General features: G+C 47.3%; 1 protein-coding gene across 1 annotated transcript; it reads right to left on the minus strand.

Annotated features, from left to right (window-relative positions):
* Nucleotides 1–3,353: 3,353 nt before the first annotated feature.
* Nucleotides 3,354–18,904, minus strand: CHRNA3 (cholinergic receptor nicotinic alpha 3 subunit). Its single transcript, XM_068990939.1, has 6 exons — nt 18,820–18,904; nt 17,090–17,229; nt 16,932–16,976; nt 15,710–15,819; nt 8,516–9,527; nt 3,354–3,482 (listed from the first exon to the last, which is right to left on the minus strand). Exons 1-6 carry the CDS (start codon nt 18,902–18,904, stop codon nt 3,354–3,356), a joined length of 1,521 nt encoding a protein of 506 aa, XP_068847040.1.
* Between the last annotated feature and the right edge of the window lie 467 nt (nt 18,905–19,371).

Genomic DNA, 19,371 nt, shown 5'->3' on the forward strand with positions numbered 1-19,371 from the left:
TAATTTGCATTTTATTGTAGGCAGGTGTTTAATGCTATTTAATGAGTGACAGTCTCCTGATTTGATGAGTTTAAATAAGTCTGTTGGTTGTCACAGCTTGTCAATATCCCCGATCCTTATTATTCTATCTCCACTACTCTTACTTTAAAAAGTGAAAGTCATTCAGTCGTATCTGACTCTTTGCGACCCCATGGACTGACTATACAGTCCATGGGATTGTCCACTCCAGAATACTGGAGTGGGTAGCCTTTCCCTTCTCCAGGGGATCTTCCCAAACCCAGATCCCCTGCACTGCAGGTGGATTTTTTACCAGCTGAGCCACCAGGGAAGCCCAGGAATACTGGAGTGGTACCCTATCCCTTCTCCAGTGGATATTCCTGACCCAGGAATCAAACCGGGGTCTCCTGCATTGCAGGTGGATTCTTTACCAGCTGAGCCACCATGGAAGCCTTACTTTAAAAATTTACATGTAAATACATGTTACAGAAATCTCCTTTTGGCTTATTGAAACATGAGTCACGGTGGGCTGCAATTTTGTCAGTTTTATTTTTGCATAGGAAAAACATCATAATGACTAGTGAGAAGATTAAAACAGTTTCTGTAAATCATCATCTTTTGCCAGTACTCAGATTCAGAAGTAGAGTATGGGATACGCTCGCTTTAATAATTTATCTAAAGCAATGGTTCTCAACCAGGGGCAGTTTTGCTTCAAGGGGACACTTAAAAATCCTTGGAGACATTTTTGGTCATTGTACCTGGCAAGGGATGGGGTTATGTTATTGGCATCTAGTGGGCAGGGGCCAGAGTGCTGGTAAAGATCCTACAGTGTACAGGATAGATCTGCTCCTCAACACAGAATTAATCTAGCCCCAAATGTTACCAGTGGGTAACATTTGGAGACTCATTAACAACGAATGTGTGGCTAAGCATAAGCTCTCTTCAGTTCAGTTCAGTAGCTCAATTGTGTCCGATTCTTTGTGACCCCATGAATCGCCGCACGCCAGGCCTCCCTGTCCATCACCAACTCCCGGAGTTCACCCAAACTCAGGTGCATCAAGTCGGTGATGCCATCCAGCCATCTCACCCTCTGTCGTCCCCTTCTCCTCCTGCCCCCAATCCCTCCCAGCATCAGGGTCTTTTCCAATGAGTCGAGACTCTTCGCATGAGGTGGCCAAAGTATTGTAGTTTCAGCCTCAGCATCAGCCCTTCCAATGAACACCCAGGTCTGATCTCCTTTAGCATGGAATGGTTGAATATAATCTCTCTTAATCATTTAGAATTATGCAAGATAAATAAGGCCATCCAAAATGGGGGCATGGTCCTAGGACTCTTGAAAAACAGTAAAAGATAAAAAAAAAAAAAGAAGTGCATGGTAAGAAATGATAGTAGTGAGGTCTTGCTGAAATGATATAAACTTCAAGGCGATCATGAGCTAAATAAGAAAACCATTGGGAAATCTGTTGTGATACTGAACCAAACAATTCTTCCCATTTCTGAACAGCAAGGTTGTTTTTTTCCTTCTCATCCAGCTATGTCTCCACCACTAAAAAAACCCTACAGTTCTGTATTTAGTCCATTTTTACATGGTCCATAGCACAGCATGCTACTTATCACTGTAGAAGAATTATATTTTGACATTTTTTTACCTAATCCAAAGGCTGGTTAAATGTTCATTTACCTATAATACTCTTGACATTTTTCTTGCGTGAATTTTTTTTTTTTAACAAAAGTCAAGACAACTGGATAATAAGTAAGCTTTGAAATGCCAAAAGCAAAGCCAGTAGTGTGATGATAGGAACCTCTAGTAAGAAAAAGCTTATATGTAAGACCCAGCGATCCCCCAGCGCAATCCAGCAGGCAGCGACCCAGTTGTCACCCAAGAAAGTCCAGGAGACTGGGACCCAGCGGTTCCCCGGCACAGCCCGGAAAGCCGGAACCCAGAGCTTCCTCAAAGTTACGCAGGATCCAGATACCAGTTTCTGAAGGCGTTCTGCGCTCAGAAGCAAGAGAGCCAGGCAAGGTCCAGGTGAAAGCCCCTCCTGGAACCCTGTTCTCCTAAGTCCTGTTCTGCTGCAGAAGCTGAGAAAAGAATGGTGTGCATTTTTGATTGTTGGTTTCCCTGGTCCCCGCCACTCCCTGTTAAAGGTTTGCAAATAAGAATCTGCAGAGTTCTAATAAAGAATCAAATTTCAAAAAAAAAAAAAAAAAGAATTTACACTCAGAAGAAAACAGGACAAATGCTTTATGACATTAGATTTGGCAGTAGTTTCTTGGATATTACAAAAAAAGCACAGGTAATAAATGAAAAAGCAGACAAACTGGACTTCTTGACAATTTTAAAAATTTGTGCATCAGAAGATACTATCAACAGTAATGAAGACAACCCACAGAATGGGAGAAAATATCTGCAAATCATATATCTGATAAAGGATTAATATCCAGAATATAAAGAGAACTCCTAAAACTTAAAAAACAACCCAATTCAAAAATGGGCAAAGATCTTGAAGAGACATTCCTCCAAAGAAGACATAAGAATGGCCACTAAACACATGAAGAATTCTCAAAATTACTAACAATTAGAGAAATGCAAATCAAAACCACAATGGGATACCGCTTCACAACCTGTAGGTTTGCTACTGTCAAAAAAAAACGATAAGTACGATGAGGATGTGGAGAAACTCGTGCGTTGCTGATGGGAATCTAAAATGGCATAGCCCTGGTGGAAAACAGAATGGCAGTTCCTCAAAACATTAAAAATAGAATTAACAAATGATCAAACAATTCCACTTCTTGGTATATCCCTAAAAGAACTGAAAGCAAGGTACAGAAGAGATTTGTACACCCATATTTGTAGCAGCATTATCCACAACAGGTAAAATCTGGGAGCAACCCAAGTGTCCATCAACAGATAAATGGACAAGTGAAATGTGTATACTTGCAACTGAGTATTATTTAGCCTTAAAAAGTAAGGAAATTCTGCAATATGCTACACCATGGATGAACCTTTAGGGACATTCTGCAACATGAAACAGGCCAGTCACAAAAAAGACAAATACTGTATGATTGCACTTACATGAAGTACTTAGCTTAGTCAAAATCATAAAGACAAAGTATTATGGTGGTTGCTGGGGAGAGGGGAAGATGGGGAGTGATTGTTTAAATGGTCTAGAGTTGGGTGGGATGGTGGTGATGGTTACATAACAATGTGAATATATTTACCACTGAACTGTGTACTTAAACATGGTTTAGATGATACATTTTATGCTAAGTGTACTTTTCCACAGCAAAAAATAAAAAGCCCCCTCTCCCTCAACGCCCATGAATAATCTCATAAATAACACATAGTTTAGTTCTTACGCATCGTCCCTGGTCATCAAGGGTTGTAGGAACAATCCTGCTGTCCCTAAAATGCACACCAGGATGAAAACCCACAGAAAAATACGATCAATCACCATGGCAACATACTTCCAATCGTCTTGAATCTGAAAGACAAAAACAAAAATCACGAGAAGAAAAAATAAAGCAGGAAGGAAAAGGCAAACTGAACATATTTTCAATACCAAATATTTAATAAATGGGTTTGAGGAGGAGAAGAAACCATTCTGCTGCCAACATGCAAGAAAGCTTTTTTTTCCTAATTAATGAATGTAGTCTGAGGAAATCTACCCTCTCTATGCACTAGAGAAACAGGAATAAAGTATCTGTCATATTAAATGCTTTAAAATCAGAAATTTCTTTTTTTTTTAAGATTTTTTTTATGGGAACCATTTTTAAAGTTTTTATTGCATTTGTTACAATATTGCTTCCGTTTTATGTTTTGGTTTTCTGGCCGGGAGGCATGTGGGGTCTTAGGTCCCTGACCAGAGATCGAACCTGCACCCCCTGCCTTGGAAGGCAAAGCCTTAACCACTGGACCACCAGGGAACTCCCATAAATAAGAAATTTCTTAATATATACATAACCCATTTCCCCCACCACCCCCCCCATTGAATTCTAATTTATAAAGTTAGTTAAACCAGTTACTTGACTTATACTTCTGTGGGAGGATTCTGGGCCCTTGTTAGAATAGCTAATGCAATCCAACATCATTTACCATTATTTCAAAGTACTAGCTCTTATCCAGTTTTAGATAAACAAGCACACCAGAGCAAGCCCCTCATCACTCTCTCTCACACAGCCCCCCTGTCTCCAACTAGCCAATTATCATCTTCAATTATAAGGCCAAAGTATCATGGAATTCTGTATAGTTATAGGATAGGTTCAAAGTCAGAAACAATTGCTGACAATAAAGTAAAAGATGGAAGAAAGAGCAAGTCGAATTGTATATAATAGAGCTTCAATTTTGGCTTGAAATAGGAAGGAGAATTGCACATTAATTACACTCCTAGACAACTCAGAAAGGAAGGAAACCATAATTGAATTGAGAAAAAGAGAACCCATGAATCAACTGATTTTTTTAAGAAATAATCACATAATAAAGAGGCAGCATGCGATTTAGTAATTTAATTAAGTGGACTGAGATGGGGCTGGTAGACCAAGATTTTATTTCATCATTATGAACTTGAGTCAATGTGTCCTCTCGATGACACTGAGAAGTCAATGGATTAGAACTATAATGCCCTATTTGCCACAAGGTACTTTATTCAAATCCCTAAGACTGGTTTGCAAAAGCTTCAAGTATAAAATAGACCCTGTAATTTCTACTAACCCCACTACTGGCTAAACCTCCTAAGGCTCTAGGAAGCAGTGGGGTGGAAAAAGCAAGACTTGTTACAATTCCCAGCTCTGCTCCTTTCTAGGTGTGAGAATCTGGTTCAAATATGTGACCTCACTTAGCCTCAGTTTCCTCATTGGTAAATCAGGGATAAGAAGAGTACCTACTTCAGAGAACTGTTATGAAGATTAAATGAAATATGTGCCTGGCACAGGGTCCTTAATGAATAATACCTATTGATATTAATGCTGATTTTTAAAATGATGCATTATAAATCTCCCTCTGACAGCATTTCACATGTTTTAGCCTGGTGAAGAAAGAGTGAACTCGGGTCTTACACATAATACAAATAGTGCTGCAAAGAGCTCTGGGTGAAAATTAACTGTGTGTCTAGCTCTGGGTATTTCGGCACAGTGATATTGGCTATTCTCTGGAAACCCTGGCACTAATGATGCACGAACAGGTAGATGAGTGTTAGGCAGAATGGTAAACTGGCCCAAGCGCCTGGTGTCATCCCTCAGCCCAACCCCGCAGATGTCCCAGAAAGGAGACTGCAGTAAAGATGGTCAGAAACGCGGACAGGTGTGGCTTGGTGAGTGTGGGGTTGGAGGAGGAGGGTCTTGTTAGAAGGACGAACTGGGGAGGGACTGATGGTGCTCCTCTCCCCCAACCCTGTGCCTCCTTCCAGCCTGCCACTCCTGGCCCAGAGAGGCAGGTGGGGCCGCCTGTGAGCAAAGTGGAGGCGGGAAGAGAGCAGAGAAGGTGCCCACTGACTGGCGGGGCCTGAGACTTCCCTCCTCACTCCCCACATCAAAGATGAAACCACTACAGCGGAGTGAAAGGGATGAGGAGGAGATCTTGGGGGACAAGGTAACAGAAGAATAAAAAGAGAGCACATGGCTTTCAATCAGCACAAGAAATTTAACGTTTCTAAAGCACAAGAACTGAGGCAAAAAAAAAAAAGTAAATGGGAAACATGAAATAAGATGGCCGAAATTTAACCCTCGGAAAACTAATTACAATACATATAAATAAATCATTGATCAAAAGTCAGACTCTGGTTGGAATGAATGAAATAGCATATACATACATCTATAGATATATCTCTGTATCTGTATCTCAACCAAACAAGTTGTCTCAGGCTCAGGCTCAGAAGATCTTGGCTCTGATCTGTGCACACCTCCAAGACCTCAAGAGCAACTCATGCAGTGGAACCAGTCTTGAAGGATCAGCTGTCAAAACCGTCAAACGGAAGTATTAACATGAGACCACAAGCTCCCTAACTAGTTTTCTAATTTGTAACCCAATACTACCTTAGCTCTGAATTTAGAGTGTTAAACTCCTCACAAGTGTGAGCAAGTAAGGGTCACCAACACAGCTCGAGAAGAGCCAAGGCAGGGGACACGGTGACACTCCTGTCCCTTTGGGACCTGGTGTGTCCAGGGACAGTCATTCACGGGCTCCCAGCACCCTCACGAGATGGCTCTGGGAGAACTGGGCCTGTTTGGTCTGAATTCCTAGGCGGTCAGGACAGTTAAAACCAGCCAAGTTGGAGCCGGGGAATTAGGAAACTAAAACATCTCTGGGAAACTATGTACACAGCAGCATGTCAGTCACAGTAAGACAGAAAAAGGAATCTTTCGGACAGCCCAACTCCCCAGAGCACTGAGTAGGCATCTTTATTCTAACACCTGCTCACAAACAGGTAGCAATCCACTGCCCTGGGGTCCAGATTTCTGCATTCTCTGGAAAAACAATGGGACCATATCGCCAGATGACCAGAGGTGAGCAGTGGCTGCCTCTTGAGACGAACCATGTGCCTCTAGTTGGAAGCAGCCAGACACATCAGTGTAAAGCTTCCCCATCATTAATACCTATCACTATTTCTAAGATAAGATTTTTGGAGGAAATAGAGGTCCGCCCAACTATCACTCAAAAGACGTGATGATTTTAAAAGTAGATAAATGTTTTAGAGTATCTGCAAAAGTGATTAGTGTTAGACCAACGAGAGATTTTCACTAATCATGTACTCAATGTCCAACAATTGCTTCAACAGAATCTGAAGGCCGGCCTGACCTTTTGGCTAAATTTCTGACATCATCGGGAGGCTGTGCATTGTAACAGTCACAAGATGGGCACAGAGTTGCTCGGATGGGTGGGGTGAGGAGATGGGGCCGCTGTCTCTGTCTCCCTCCCGTCTCATCCACTCCCATTAATATGCCATTCACAGCTGAAAAAGAGGCTCTAGACATTCCCTACCAACATTAATTACCTCCAGGGCATCAGGAGATGAAATTTTCTAGTAATTAGCTCTCTTCTAATAAGCAACTTAAGGCAGAGCATAATAATCTTGGGGGTAAACAGAGTGGGAGCAGCCAAACACGTGAGTGTAAAACTTCCCCATCATTAATACCTATCACTAGTTCTAAAATAAGATTTTTGGAGAAAATAGAAGTCCACCCAATGAAAAAACCATGGGCAAGAGTGTGAATAGATATTTCACAAAAGAAGATATCCAAATGGCCAATAAGCATATGAAAAGGAGACCTATTCATTACTCAACCAGGACATGCTAATTAAAACATCAAGTGATGCCAGTTCACCCCACTGGCGAGGATAGGCGGCAGCTGGGGACTCTCAAACATTGCCAGCGGGTGTGTCAATCGGCTTAAACATTTTGGAAACCCGACAGTATCCACTGAAGTGGAAAATACATCTCTGCAGTGATCCAGCAGTTCCATCCTTAGGTGTGTATCCAGGAGAAACGAATGTATGTATTCACCCAAAGATATGTATAAGAACACTTAGAGCCGCCTTATTCACAATAGCCCCAACCTGGAAACAACCAAACATCCAACAATTGTAGATGGAATGAATAAACAGAAGGCGGTGTTGTCTTATTGCAGAATATTACACAGCAGTAACAAACCCAAAGGATAAACCTCAGACGTTTTGTACATTTTGTTGAAAGAAAGGAGTCAAATATGAAAGAGGCTACGCAATGCCACTTATATGAAGTTCAAGAACAGGTAAAATCAGGGACTTCCCTGATAGTCCAGTGACTAAGACTCCACATCCCCCATGCAGGGGGCCCAGGTTCAGTCCTTGGTCAGGGAACTAGATCCTGCATGCCACAACTAAGAGCTAGTGCAGCCAAGTAAGTTTAAAAACTTTTTAAAGAATAGGTAAAATTAACGTAAAAGAGGCCAGGATCAGTGGTTACTAAGGAGGGAGGGAGTGGGGTACTGACTGGGAGGGGCACGAGGGAGCTTTCTGGGGCACTGGAAATGTTCTATGTCTTTATCTAGATCATGGTTCCATGAGTATACATGTAATAATTCACTGAACTGGATGCACACTTAAGACATGTGTACCTTATGTAAATTACACTTACAGGGGGATGGGGGGGACACAATCAGTAAAGTTTAAAATGTCAGCTCAGCTAATCAGTACTAATTGGAGATCATCTGGTCCCACTCCCTCTTCCAGCCTACCTCCTAATCCATTCTCTCTTGGCATTAGGAGTTCCTAGGGCCTAAAAGGCTGGCAGCCCACGAGCTAAATGCAAGGCACCTTTATCATCCCATTTTACAGAAGACAAGACAGGCTCACACAGGTGAGGCAACATATCCAAGGATATGTAACTGGAACATGGAAGAGCAGGTCTGAAAACAGCTCACTGATGCCAGTCTAATTCCTTAACCCCACCCTAAGCCTTGTCCACAAAGAACCAATAAATGTTGAATGAGTGACTAATTCACTACTAAATGACTGCATTAGTAATAACAGACACAGCCTTACCTCTTTGGCTTCATTTTGTGCTTTCATATTTTCAGCAATATACTTGACACTTTGGATAGCTTCTTTGATTTCCGGTGACAGAGCAGAGAGGGACAGCGTGGCGTCAACAGATTCAGAACTGGAGCTTCTCGTGAGGTTGGCACTGAAATTGGAGATTTTTGCCCTGCGATGGTGGCAGTAGCCGCACAGCCCGTCCTGGCAGGGGTAGCCTTCCTTGCAGCCCTTGGACTCTATGTGGCTGAAGCAATTCAGGTTTGAGAGCTCAGCGTTATAGAAGGGTCTTGGCCTCTGAGGGCTACCCTCGTTGCTTGCTGGCCTGGTCATGAACATGACCCTGGGAAGCAAGTTCAAGAATATGGTCTTCACCCACGTGGGCATCGTGTGGGTGGTCGGGGTCCTGTAGTGCACGTTGAGCACGAAGACGGTGATGACAATGGACAAGGTTACAAAGATCATGGTGAAGAGCAGGTACTCGCCGATCAGGGGAATCACCAGCGAGGTGGACGGGATGGTCTCAGTGATCACCAGGAGAAACACGGTCAAGGAGAGGAGCACTGAGATGCAGAGGGTCACCTTCTCACCGCAGTCGGACGGCAGGTAGAAGACGAGCACAGTCAGGAAGGAGATGAGCAGGCAGGGGATGATGAGGTTGATGGTGTAGAACAGCGGCAGGCGCCGGATGTAGAGCGAGTAGGTGATGTCCTGGTAGATCTCCTCGCAGCAGTTGTACTTGATGTCGTGCTTGTAACCAGGGGCTTTGATGATGGCCCACTCGCCACTCTCCCAGTAGTCCTTGAGGTTCATGGAGGAGCCGATCAGGACCAGGTCGATTTTTGCCTTGTCGTAGGACCAGGAACCGAACTTCATGGTGCAGTTCTGGTAATCAAACGGGAAGTAGGTCACGTCGATTTTGCACGAGCTCTTAAAGATGGCTGGGGGGATCCAGGTCACTTCCCCCGTGTACTTGAGTAAAGCTTTGGTTTTGTCGTCCACTTGGAAATCTCCAACAGCACTGTGAAAACAAACAGGAGGCGTGTGGCACACACGTCATCTAGTCCAGCCTCTCACACTGCCAGCTGGTAAACAGCAAGTGGCGACTTGTAAAACTGCAGAATATAAGCGTTCAAAGTGCTATAAAAAGTCTCCCAGGTCACCATTCCATTTACCAATGGAGATACTGAGGCCGCCCAGGACCCCCCACCTACAGACAGTCTGACACACTCATCGTCATGCTCCCGGACCCAGGCCATGTCACTGGTTCATTCCACACCATACGACTCCCTACTTGAAACTTACTGCGTGTGCATGCTCAGTCGCTTCAGTTGTGTTCCACTCTGCCACCCTATGCACTGTAGCCCGCCAGGCTCTTCTGTCCGTGGAATTCTCCAGGCAAGAATACTGGAGTGGGTGGCCATTCCCTCCTCTAGGAGATCTTCCCAACCCAGGGATCCAACCCACATCCTGTGCATCACAGGTGGATTCTTTACCCACTGAGCCACCTGGGAAGCCCTGATATTTACTGCAATGAAGTGAAGTCGCTCAGTCGTGTCTGACTCTTTGCGACCCCATGGACTATATAGTCCACCAGGCTCCTCCGTCCATGGGATTCTCCAGGCAGGAATACTGGAGTGGGTTGCCATTTCCTTCTTCAGGGAATCTTCCTAACCCACAGATCGAACCCAGGTCTCCCGCATTGCAGGTGGACGCTTTAACCTCTGAACCACCGGGGAAGCTATTCCCAAATGCCAGGGAGTTTTCTCCTTTAATTAAAAAAATAAAAGAAATTAATGAACCTGGTTGTTTGGAGGCAGGTGTTCAGGTCCCTATAGTTTGGTCCTTGCAATGCCACCTCCTTCTGTCCTCAATTGGGTGCCCAATATGTGTATACCCATGCATGTTGAGCCACACCCTGGACCTCCAAGGGCTGTGGAGACCACCGTGGGAGCCCAGTCCCATTAAACTGAGCCCTGTTAGATGGGTCTATTACCAGGCTCTGACTCTGGATTCTGGTTCTCCGGTTCACCACACTCCCCCATTCTTCCCTGCACTGTTCTAGAAAGAATAATCACATTTTCTGATTCCTTGTCTTTTAAACCCAGCACGGCAGGTTCCTTTGCCTTCTGTGTCCCTATCCTTCCCCATGTTCTCCCCACGCTCCTTCTCCCTTAGCTACATCCACCCTGACTTCTTTCTAGGCAGAGATAGATATTATTCTTAGAGTTGGCTTGCTGGCATTTATCAGCTGGCTTGTGCAATGGAAGATTTTCTGTTGACCAGCTCAATACCCTATCCAGTCTCACATCTGAAAGTGAAGCCAGCCAGTCCTCAAAACAGTGGCTTTGCCCAGTGAAGGCTCTTGATGTTTTCCTGGGTCAGCCAGCCTTTGACTGGTTCCTTAGGATTCTGCATTTGAAGGCATACATGTCCTAAGGCAACAACTACCATACCAATTTGCCCCAAAACCTAAATATTTAGAGATATCCTGTCTGGTTGTTACTGGATATCATTGTGTGAAGACAGAAGGGAGGTGTCTCTGGCCCTCCCACCCTCACATGTTCTGTTGAGCAGGACAGTCATTACATGTGGAACTTGATGTCAAATCCATTAACCCCTTTACTCCAGCTGGACTGTCCCAAAGGTGCCCTGCGTTTATATGTTCTCAGCCCCACTTTATCATACTGGGCCCTCGATTCCCCAGAAGAAGATGATTCCTGACCCCAGGAAGAAAGGAGGAGGGGTATGAGAAGTGGGGGGGGGTAGGGACCCACGCAATCCCAAGTGGACTTGACCACGTGGGGCAGGGAGGAGCTCTGGGAGGCTGGCCTACACTCCATGGAGGGCTGAGAGGACCCCTGGGAAGGCAGAAGGCTCCGGAACAACTTTCCTTTAGGCATCCTGGATCAACACAATGGACCTTCAGAGCCCAGGCACTAGTCCAGGAGTTGGCAAGCTACGGCCCACTGGCTTCACCCCTATTTCTGTAAATAAATTTTTATTGGTGCACACACCCATACCCATTTGTGGTCTACTGTCTGCAAATATTAAGGGACAAGGACAGGGCTGTATCGCTGTGGCAGAGGCTGTAAGGCCTCCAAAGCCTAAAATACTACCTGGTCTTTCAGAGAAAATCTTGATGATCCCTGCTCCAGTCTAAGTCCCTCATTTCACTGAAGAGGAAACTGAAGGTCAGAGAGCAGGACTGCTTGCTCAGGGTCCCACAGAGAGTTTGTGGCAGAGCCTTGAACACTTGAGGACTCATCACACTGCCCACATCATCAACAGAACTAGGTTACATGGAACCCTATGAAGCTCAGACGTGAGAGTGTGGGGTCAAACACCGCCACCAACGGGACCTGCACGGGCTGCGGGTAGGGTCAGCTGCTGTGGAGGTGGCCAAGGGAAGTGGAGTTCTCCTGTCCTGAGGGCCCCAGACAGAAATCACCAAGAAGTATCTGGTCCTCAAAAGAGGGGATCCAGACTTTCCTAGCGATCCAGTGACTGGGAGTCTGTCTGCCAGTGCAGGGGGCACAGGTTCGATTCCTGGCCCAGGAGGATTCTACATGGCGGTGGTGGCAACTGGGCCTGTGCACCACAGCTACTGAGCCCACGACCCTCAACTACCAAAGCCCAAGCACCCCACAGCCTGTGCCCCGCAACAAAAGAAGCCCTACACCGTGAAGCCTGTGTCCTGCCACTGGAGAGTGGCTGCCACTCGCTGCAACTAGACGAAGCCCGGGCACAGCAATGAAGACACAGTGCAGCCAAGAATAAATAAATGCATTTTAATCAATGCTAGCTCGTCTCATTAAAAAGGAGAGCACCCCGCTCTGTACTGCAGCCTTAGCAAGGGGAACAGTGGGTCAGGCAGGGTGCCACCGGTTCCAGTTTGTGGGAGAAGACAAAATGATGGGCCCATGGAGGTCTGCAGAAGAGTCCGGACCAGTACGGCCTTTTGATCTCAGAAAAACATGCCCCACCCCAACTGCCTTGCAGAAGGACAGAGACCCACCCAGAAAAAAAGCTTCATCGGGTAGGATTCAGATTGAAGAGGGCAGGAAACTGGGGGTGAGAAGATGGTTCAGAAGCTAAAGAAGCAGCCATCTAGAAGTGGCAGCTCTTAGGCTGTGGAGGTGGCTACATGGGGCATTTTTAAGAGAGTTATTTTTTTTTAAATATTTATTTAATTATTAACTTATTTGGCTGCACCAGGTCTTAGCTGTGGCACACAGGATCTTTAGTTGCAGCATGTGAACTCATGATTGTGGCATGTGGGATCTAGTTCCCTGACCAGGGATTGAAGTCGGGCCCCCTGCATTGAGAATGCAGAGTCTTAGCCACTGGACCACCAGGGAAGTCCCTACACAGAGCTACACAGAGGGGGCTACACAGAGGGGACGACTGGAGGAGGGAACTCCCAAGCGGGCAACACAGAGTTGCGCTCTTACCCACAAAGGCTGAAACAAAAACAACAAAGGAGGATAGACTGGACCCCATATTAACATACTGTAAGAAAAATATGAAAAGTAATTGAACAACACGCAAGCAACAGAAAAATATAGCCACAGAACAGATGAAACTGATAATCTGACATTATAAATAAACCTAAAAGAGCAAGCTTTAGAGACTTTGAAAGAGCAGCATAAATTAGAAACAGAAAAGTTAAGAATTTGGCTAAGTGACAGGAGTTCAATAAAGAACTGATAAAACGTAGGAAAGAACAGGAAAAAAAATTTTTTTAATCATTTTAGAAATAAAGATTAAAACATAACAACAAGCAGACACCATGGAAAGTATAGTGATTGAAATAAAAAAAAGAAAGGAGAAAAAATGTAAATCAAAAAGAGACAAAAAGAATTTGAGAGAAAATAACAGAGAATATAGGTAAAGAAGTTGCAATTTATGTGAAAAAGGAGTTCCTGGAGAGACAGAACAGCAATAGAAAGCAATAGAACAGAACAAATCTTAAAAACTCTAATTCACAAAAAATTTACTGGAATAAAAGAAGTCTTATTATGTATATGATACAGAGTAAAACAACTAGATTTTAAAGATAAATGAAAAATATCTTTGGGTTACCCAAGAAAAAGAACAGCCCTGGTTTATTTCTGTTGCCCAGGCATACTTAATAATAGAGTCCCTTTTCTCTCCCCAGAGTCACCAGATTATACAAGAAAAAGAAAATTCGATTGGCAATAGTTTTTGACAGCAATACTTCATACCAGAACACGAGTCAGCATTTTTAAGATTTTCATGGAAGGAAAATGTGAACCAAGGATTTTATATCAGCAAAATGACAAAAGTATTACCTAAAAAGGGTACTGTGAGTTATGAACGTGTGAGAACTTAGGGTATATTGTGTCCATGAACACTTTGAGGATTCTACTAGAGAACGAACTTCAGAAAACAAAAAACCATAGGAGAAACTGGCGTAAGAAGATAAAAGGTGTTTCTAGTGTGTTGAGATGAAACTTTCACCTGAGGTTTAGAGAAACTGAAGTTTTAGTTAGGAGAAAGGAGCTGGATGATTTTCTCTAAATGTTATTTTCAGCTTCAGATTCCAAGGAAATTTCTTTTGATATTTGCTTCTCTCCACATCGGATTTGAAACATTTCACTATATCTATCATTATTGTTCAAAGCATACATCCCTAAAGCACCCCAGCTGTTCACCCAAGATTGCCAGCAAGAAAACAGCTATGACTTTCAAATCATAAGATTAAAAGCTATGCCCACTTTAATCCTATCTCAAGAAAAATTCTCACCACCCTGTCCAGCTCCCTAACAGCCTCTGGGCCAGGAGATTTGTAGGATGGCTCACATCCTGCAAACCAGTTAATTTATCCCCTGTCACAGTTCTTTAAGGGCCAATTTACAAGTTGCATGAAAGAAACATGAATGCTGTCTTTTCTTGGGACAGCAATAAATAAAACATGGACCATCTTTGGAATGGGTAAAGGACTCCTTTTAGTTCTTTTAGCCCATGACTGGAAAGTGGGATGCAGCTCCTCTAGTCCCAATACTAATAGTAAAACATATTAATTTGTACTACTTTGCCAGACAAACCTAAACACAGAACACTTTAAAATCAGATTCGACTAATTTTATATCAAGTGTTTTGCTGAAAAATGCTCATTGTGTTTTTTCAAGACACTATTAACTCCAGAGATCAAGCACAGGTCCAAACATGAAGTTTTGCAATACCCAGAGAATAAACTAGTACATACTGTAAAATATCCATTAAAATTATGTGTGTCTAACAGAGGTTAACGGAGAAGGCAATGGCACCCCACTCCAGTACTCTTGCCTGGAAAATCCCATGGATGGAGGAGTCTGGTAGGCTGCGGTCCATGGGGTCGCTAACAGTTGGACACGATTGAGAGACTTCACTTTCATGCACTGGAGAAGGAAATGGCAACCCACTTCGGTGTTCTTGCCTGGAGAATCCCAGGGATGGCGGAGCCTGGTGGGCTGCCGTCTATGGGGTCGTACAGAGTCGGACACGACTGAAGCGACTTAGCAGCAGCAGCAACAGAGGTTAAATGCGTCAAGTGTCAGGTTTGCATGTACAGAGGCTGGTTTTGGAGGTGCCAGGATGCACAGGTTCAGACCAGCAGGAAAAGAACCTTTGAAAGTGAGAAAGAAGCAGGGCTTCCTGCTGCTGGTGGGCAAAGGCATAGGTACAGCATCAGGCTGGGAGGGGAGGATCTGTTAGGTGAGTAGAAGAATGAAGCTTTCCTGTGGCCTAACCATAGGGCCTGATGGGACCTGACTTTCAGGAAGGTAAAGCTCCTGCCTTGGTGACCAACGCCCACTCCCATGTATTTCCTTCTTTGCCCTTCCTCTCTCTCATTGTATGTTTTGATATTGTAACTCATGTCTGGCTTCCCTGATGTCTGGCAAACTCCTAGAGGCAAGGGGAGTGGTGGTTATTAATGTTTTGTGCCACCTTATCTCAACAACAACGGCATATGATTCTGACTTAAAGATGAGTTTTTAGCATGAGGAAAGGGAAGAGGGCTCTCAGGCACCACATAACACCTGGCATATAGGAGATGCTCAATAAACACCTGTGGAATGAATCAGATGAATGAAGCCCTCTTGGCAAAGGTCTCAGGATGCCTAGGCTGTAAAGCACAGAAAGCCAAGGACCCAGGTCCAGGCTGACAGCCCTAGGAGGGGCCACCTGGCACCTTACTTGTTGTACAGTACAATGTCTGGCTTCCAGATCTTCTGTGCAGGGACGCGCATGAACTCAGCCCCATCATAGTCGGACGGGTTCCACTTCAGCTTGTAGTCGTTCCAGATCTGGGGGGAGGAGGCGGAGAAGGACCAGCGTGGTTTTACTTCTCTTGACACCACCCATCTTGGTGACCTCCCACCTCTGCCACACGTCACAGAGCCATGTCCGTGATGAAGACCACACTGGCCCAGTTCCTCCTGTGGGTGCTAGTCACGGGGATAGCACTCGGCTGGTGCTGGCTGCCGGGAGCCGCTGCCTCCATGCTTGGGGCAAGCCCAGCCCCCAACAATCAAGTAGGACCATTAGGGCTTTCTCCAGTCACTTCCAGGGCTAGGTCCAGGTCCCTGCCTTATGCTCCTGCTGTTTACATTCCTGAAATGGCTCAGATATGCCAGGAAGCCCTAATAACAGAGTGCTAAGGTCACACAAAACCCCCTTTCTATCTCCAAGTTGAGCAGCATTGGCCTCTGAAGGGTTCTGGGGAGGGAACCATAATTCCACCAGGACCCAAGAAGTATCTGGGTGCAGAGGCTGGGAGAGCTGAGTCCTGAGCACCTAAGGAGAGAAAGGACCTTAGGCTGTGGTCAAGGGGCATCTATGCCACAGAGTGCTCCGTGGGCACCATGCCCAGCCTCCTGGGAGGGAAGGATGCTGAGCTGAGTGGCCAGTTAGCCTTAGGTCAGTGAGTTATCTGTCCACGTCTGCACAGAGCTCCCTGGGGAAGACATGTGGGAGTTGATTTCTTTGGTCTCAATCTGAACAAGAAAATCCAGAACCCCAGCTCCCACCCTCCCAACTACAATGGTATATGATTCTGACTTAAGCATGAGTTTTTAGCAAGAGGAAGGGAAAGAGGTGTCTCAGGCAGCACCCTAGAGTCAGAGGTCAGGGCTCCAGGCCTGGGTCTGCACCATTTTATGTGAGCATGTGGGGCGGGGCAGGGTCTCTCTCTCTTTCCAGGCTTCAGTCTATTGTCTGTGACTTGAGGGGCTGGACCCTGCAGTCCTTCCAGGAGGGTGTAGGGCCCTACATGTGACCCCAAGCCCCAGAAGAGAAAGACCAGCTAGTCAGTGAACCCCAATCTAGGCCCACATCTAGGCCCTTTGTTCTCGTTCAGGGATAGCAAATAAAATAGTCACCACCAGGGGGCAGCAGTGCTCAGGGTCTGGTCACTTACTTGCTTGAGCCACAGGTTAGTCTCCATGATCTGGTTTACTTCATCCTAGAAAGAGAGATTAAAGTAGATGGTGAATTACAAAAACAAGGCTGGTTCTGGGAAAGGCTCTTCCAGAAGCTCCATCCCCCACGGCCACGGCTTGTGGCTCTGACACCTACCACCTTCACCAGCTGAGACATGGACACTTCAAACTGGATGATGACCGGATCAGACACATTGGCCACTGGCCGGATGATCTCGTTGTAATCTTCAAACAGTCGCTCAAACAGGCGATGCTCGGCGTCAGAGGTGCTGGCCACTGAGGGAAGTAGTCCTGTCAGACCCTGGGGTAGTCATCACTTTCCCCCTCCCCAGGAACATCACATACCCACAGCCTCCCCTCCACCTGCTGGGGGTACTCTCTGGAATTCCAGACTTTCAGACTAGTCCTGAGCCTTCAAGTTTACAGACTAGAAAACTGAGGCCCAAGACAGAAGGGATTCCATCAGATCACACACATTCAATGAGAAGCACAGTGGTTACAAGCACAGGCTCTGAATTTGGATAGATCTGGTGCAAATCCTGACAGACTGCCTGGCAGTGGTGTGAACTTAGGGAAGTGGCTTAACCTGTCCATGCTGGCATGTGGTGAGAGCTCAAGAACCATCATGCCTATCTTTGTTACTACAGGGCAGGGGTGATACAAGTGCAGTCTGCCAGGACACAGCCACAACGGAGAGATGACCAGTCCACTCCCAAGGCAGGGGCACCCCAGGGTCAGAGGGAGACTGCAGCCCAGGACTGGGACTCTCCTTCTTCCCACCCAGGACCTTGCAGGGGTTTGGCCACCAAACCTCTTAGAAGCCAGGTGCCTACATGGCTCCATGATCTCAGAGTGTGACCCATAGTCCCTGTTAACGATGTCTTCACATCTTGATCAAAGACCCTTCTCTCTCTGAAACCCCTGAGGATCTCCTTTGTTTATAGGCCACACCCCAGGCATTCTGAGTCAGCTGTCCTTTGCTTCTCCCTTACAGATCTGGGAGAAATCTGGGGAGGGGATGAGGGGAATCCTTGTTGAAGTTCAATTCAACTTCTCCAGGGATTTTGACTGCCCTCCCCAGTCCGCCTCGCAGATAAAGACGGGGCCACAGTCAGGAGCTCCGTGTGGAGCGGCCGGCGCTCTGTGTAGTGGGGGCCTCAGCCCAGGAAGGCAGGATCAGCGTTCTGAGTGCATGCTCACAACGCGGTCTCCCAACCGACGTCCAGCCCAGCTGCAGGGACCGCCGTCAGCCCTGCCAAACCCCTCGCCCCCTCGTATCTACCACCCCTCGCAGGACACTCAAAAAGTTTTCTGGCGTCGTCGGGTCTGGGCCGGCTTTTCCCTAACAGGCTCCTCTAAGAGACAGGGCGGAAGGCGGGGAGGCGCCAGCAGCGCCTGAGAGGCGAGGACAAAGAGGAGAGGCTGGCGCCCCGAACGACTCCCCTCTGCCCCAGGTGGCCTTGGTCAAGCCTCAGCTTCCCCATCTATTCGTAAAAGGAGGAGGTGGGCGGGATGCGGACAGTGGAACCCGCGGCCTGGGCGCGCCAGTGCGCCAAGCAGGACGACAGGCAGGGCTGGGACTCGAATCTGTAGCCCCGGGCTGGGGAGGGCAGGCCCCCGGTGCGGGCTTCCCCGCGCCTTGGGCCAGCGCCCGGAAGACTCTCAGGAATGGGGCATTCGAGGGGGAAACACGCACGCACGCACCCACCCACCTCGCCGCCGGGTCGGAGCCAGACCACACGGGGTGCGGGGCCCCGGCCACGACGCCCTTGTCCCTGCCTCTCCGCGCTGCGCTCGGGGCCGCAACCCCTACGGACCCTGGGTCCCGGCTCGGTCCTCCGGGTCTCCGTTGCCCCGCGCCCGTACCTGGCAGCAGAAGCAGAAGCAGCAGCGGCGCAGCCGGGAGCGGCGAGAGCTTCGCGGGGCGAACACCGCGCGGGTGGGCGCCCATAGCGGGTCGACCCGCGGGCCGGAGGCTCCGCGCGGACGGGGCGGGGGGCGGGCTGGGCGGAGCGGAGCCGAAGAATCCGGAGCCGGCGGGGCGGTGGCGAAGACAGACTCCGCGGCCAGGCGCGCAGCGCAGCCGCCCCGCGCGGCGTCGGACCCGGGCCCGGCGCGCTGAGCCCCGGCTGCCCCACCCACAGGCTCGGCGCGGCCCCGCTCGCCCCCGCGCGGTTCCGGAGCCTCTAACCCGAGAAAGGTGCGCTCGCTCCTGGAAGGAGGACCCGCGGGCGCCAGTGCGCTGTGCTGAGCGCTCTCTCCCCTCGCTCTGTGGTCGGTGCCGCCCACGGACAGACGGCTCCGCGCCGGGCCAATCGGAGCAGGTCTTGACCGACCACGGGGAAGAATAGGGGCCGCATCTCTGTCCCCGGGCTTCCTGGGTGAGTGTGGGTTTCCCCCATCCCCGGGGTTGGGGAC

This window comes from Capricornis sumatraensis, chromosome 19 (genome assembly GCF_032405125.1).
Source record: "Capricornis sumatraensis isolate serow.1 chromosome 19, serow.2, whole genome shotgun sequence".
NCBI classification, from domain to species: domain Eukaryota; kingdom Metazoa; phylum Chordata; class Mammalia; order Artiodactyla; family Bovidae; genus Capricornis; species Capricornis sumatraensis.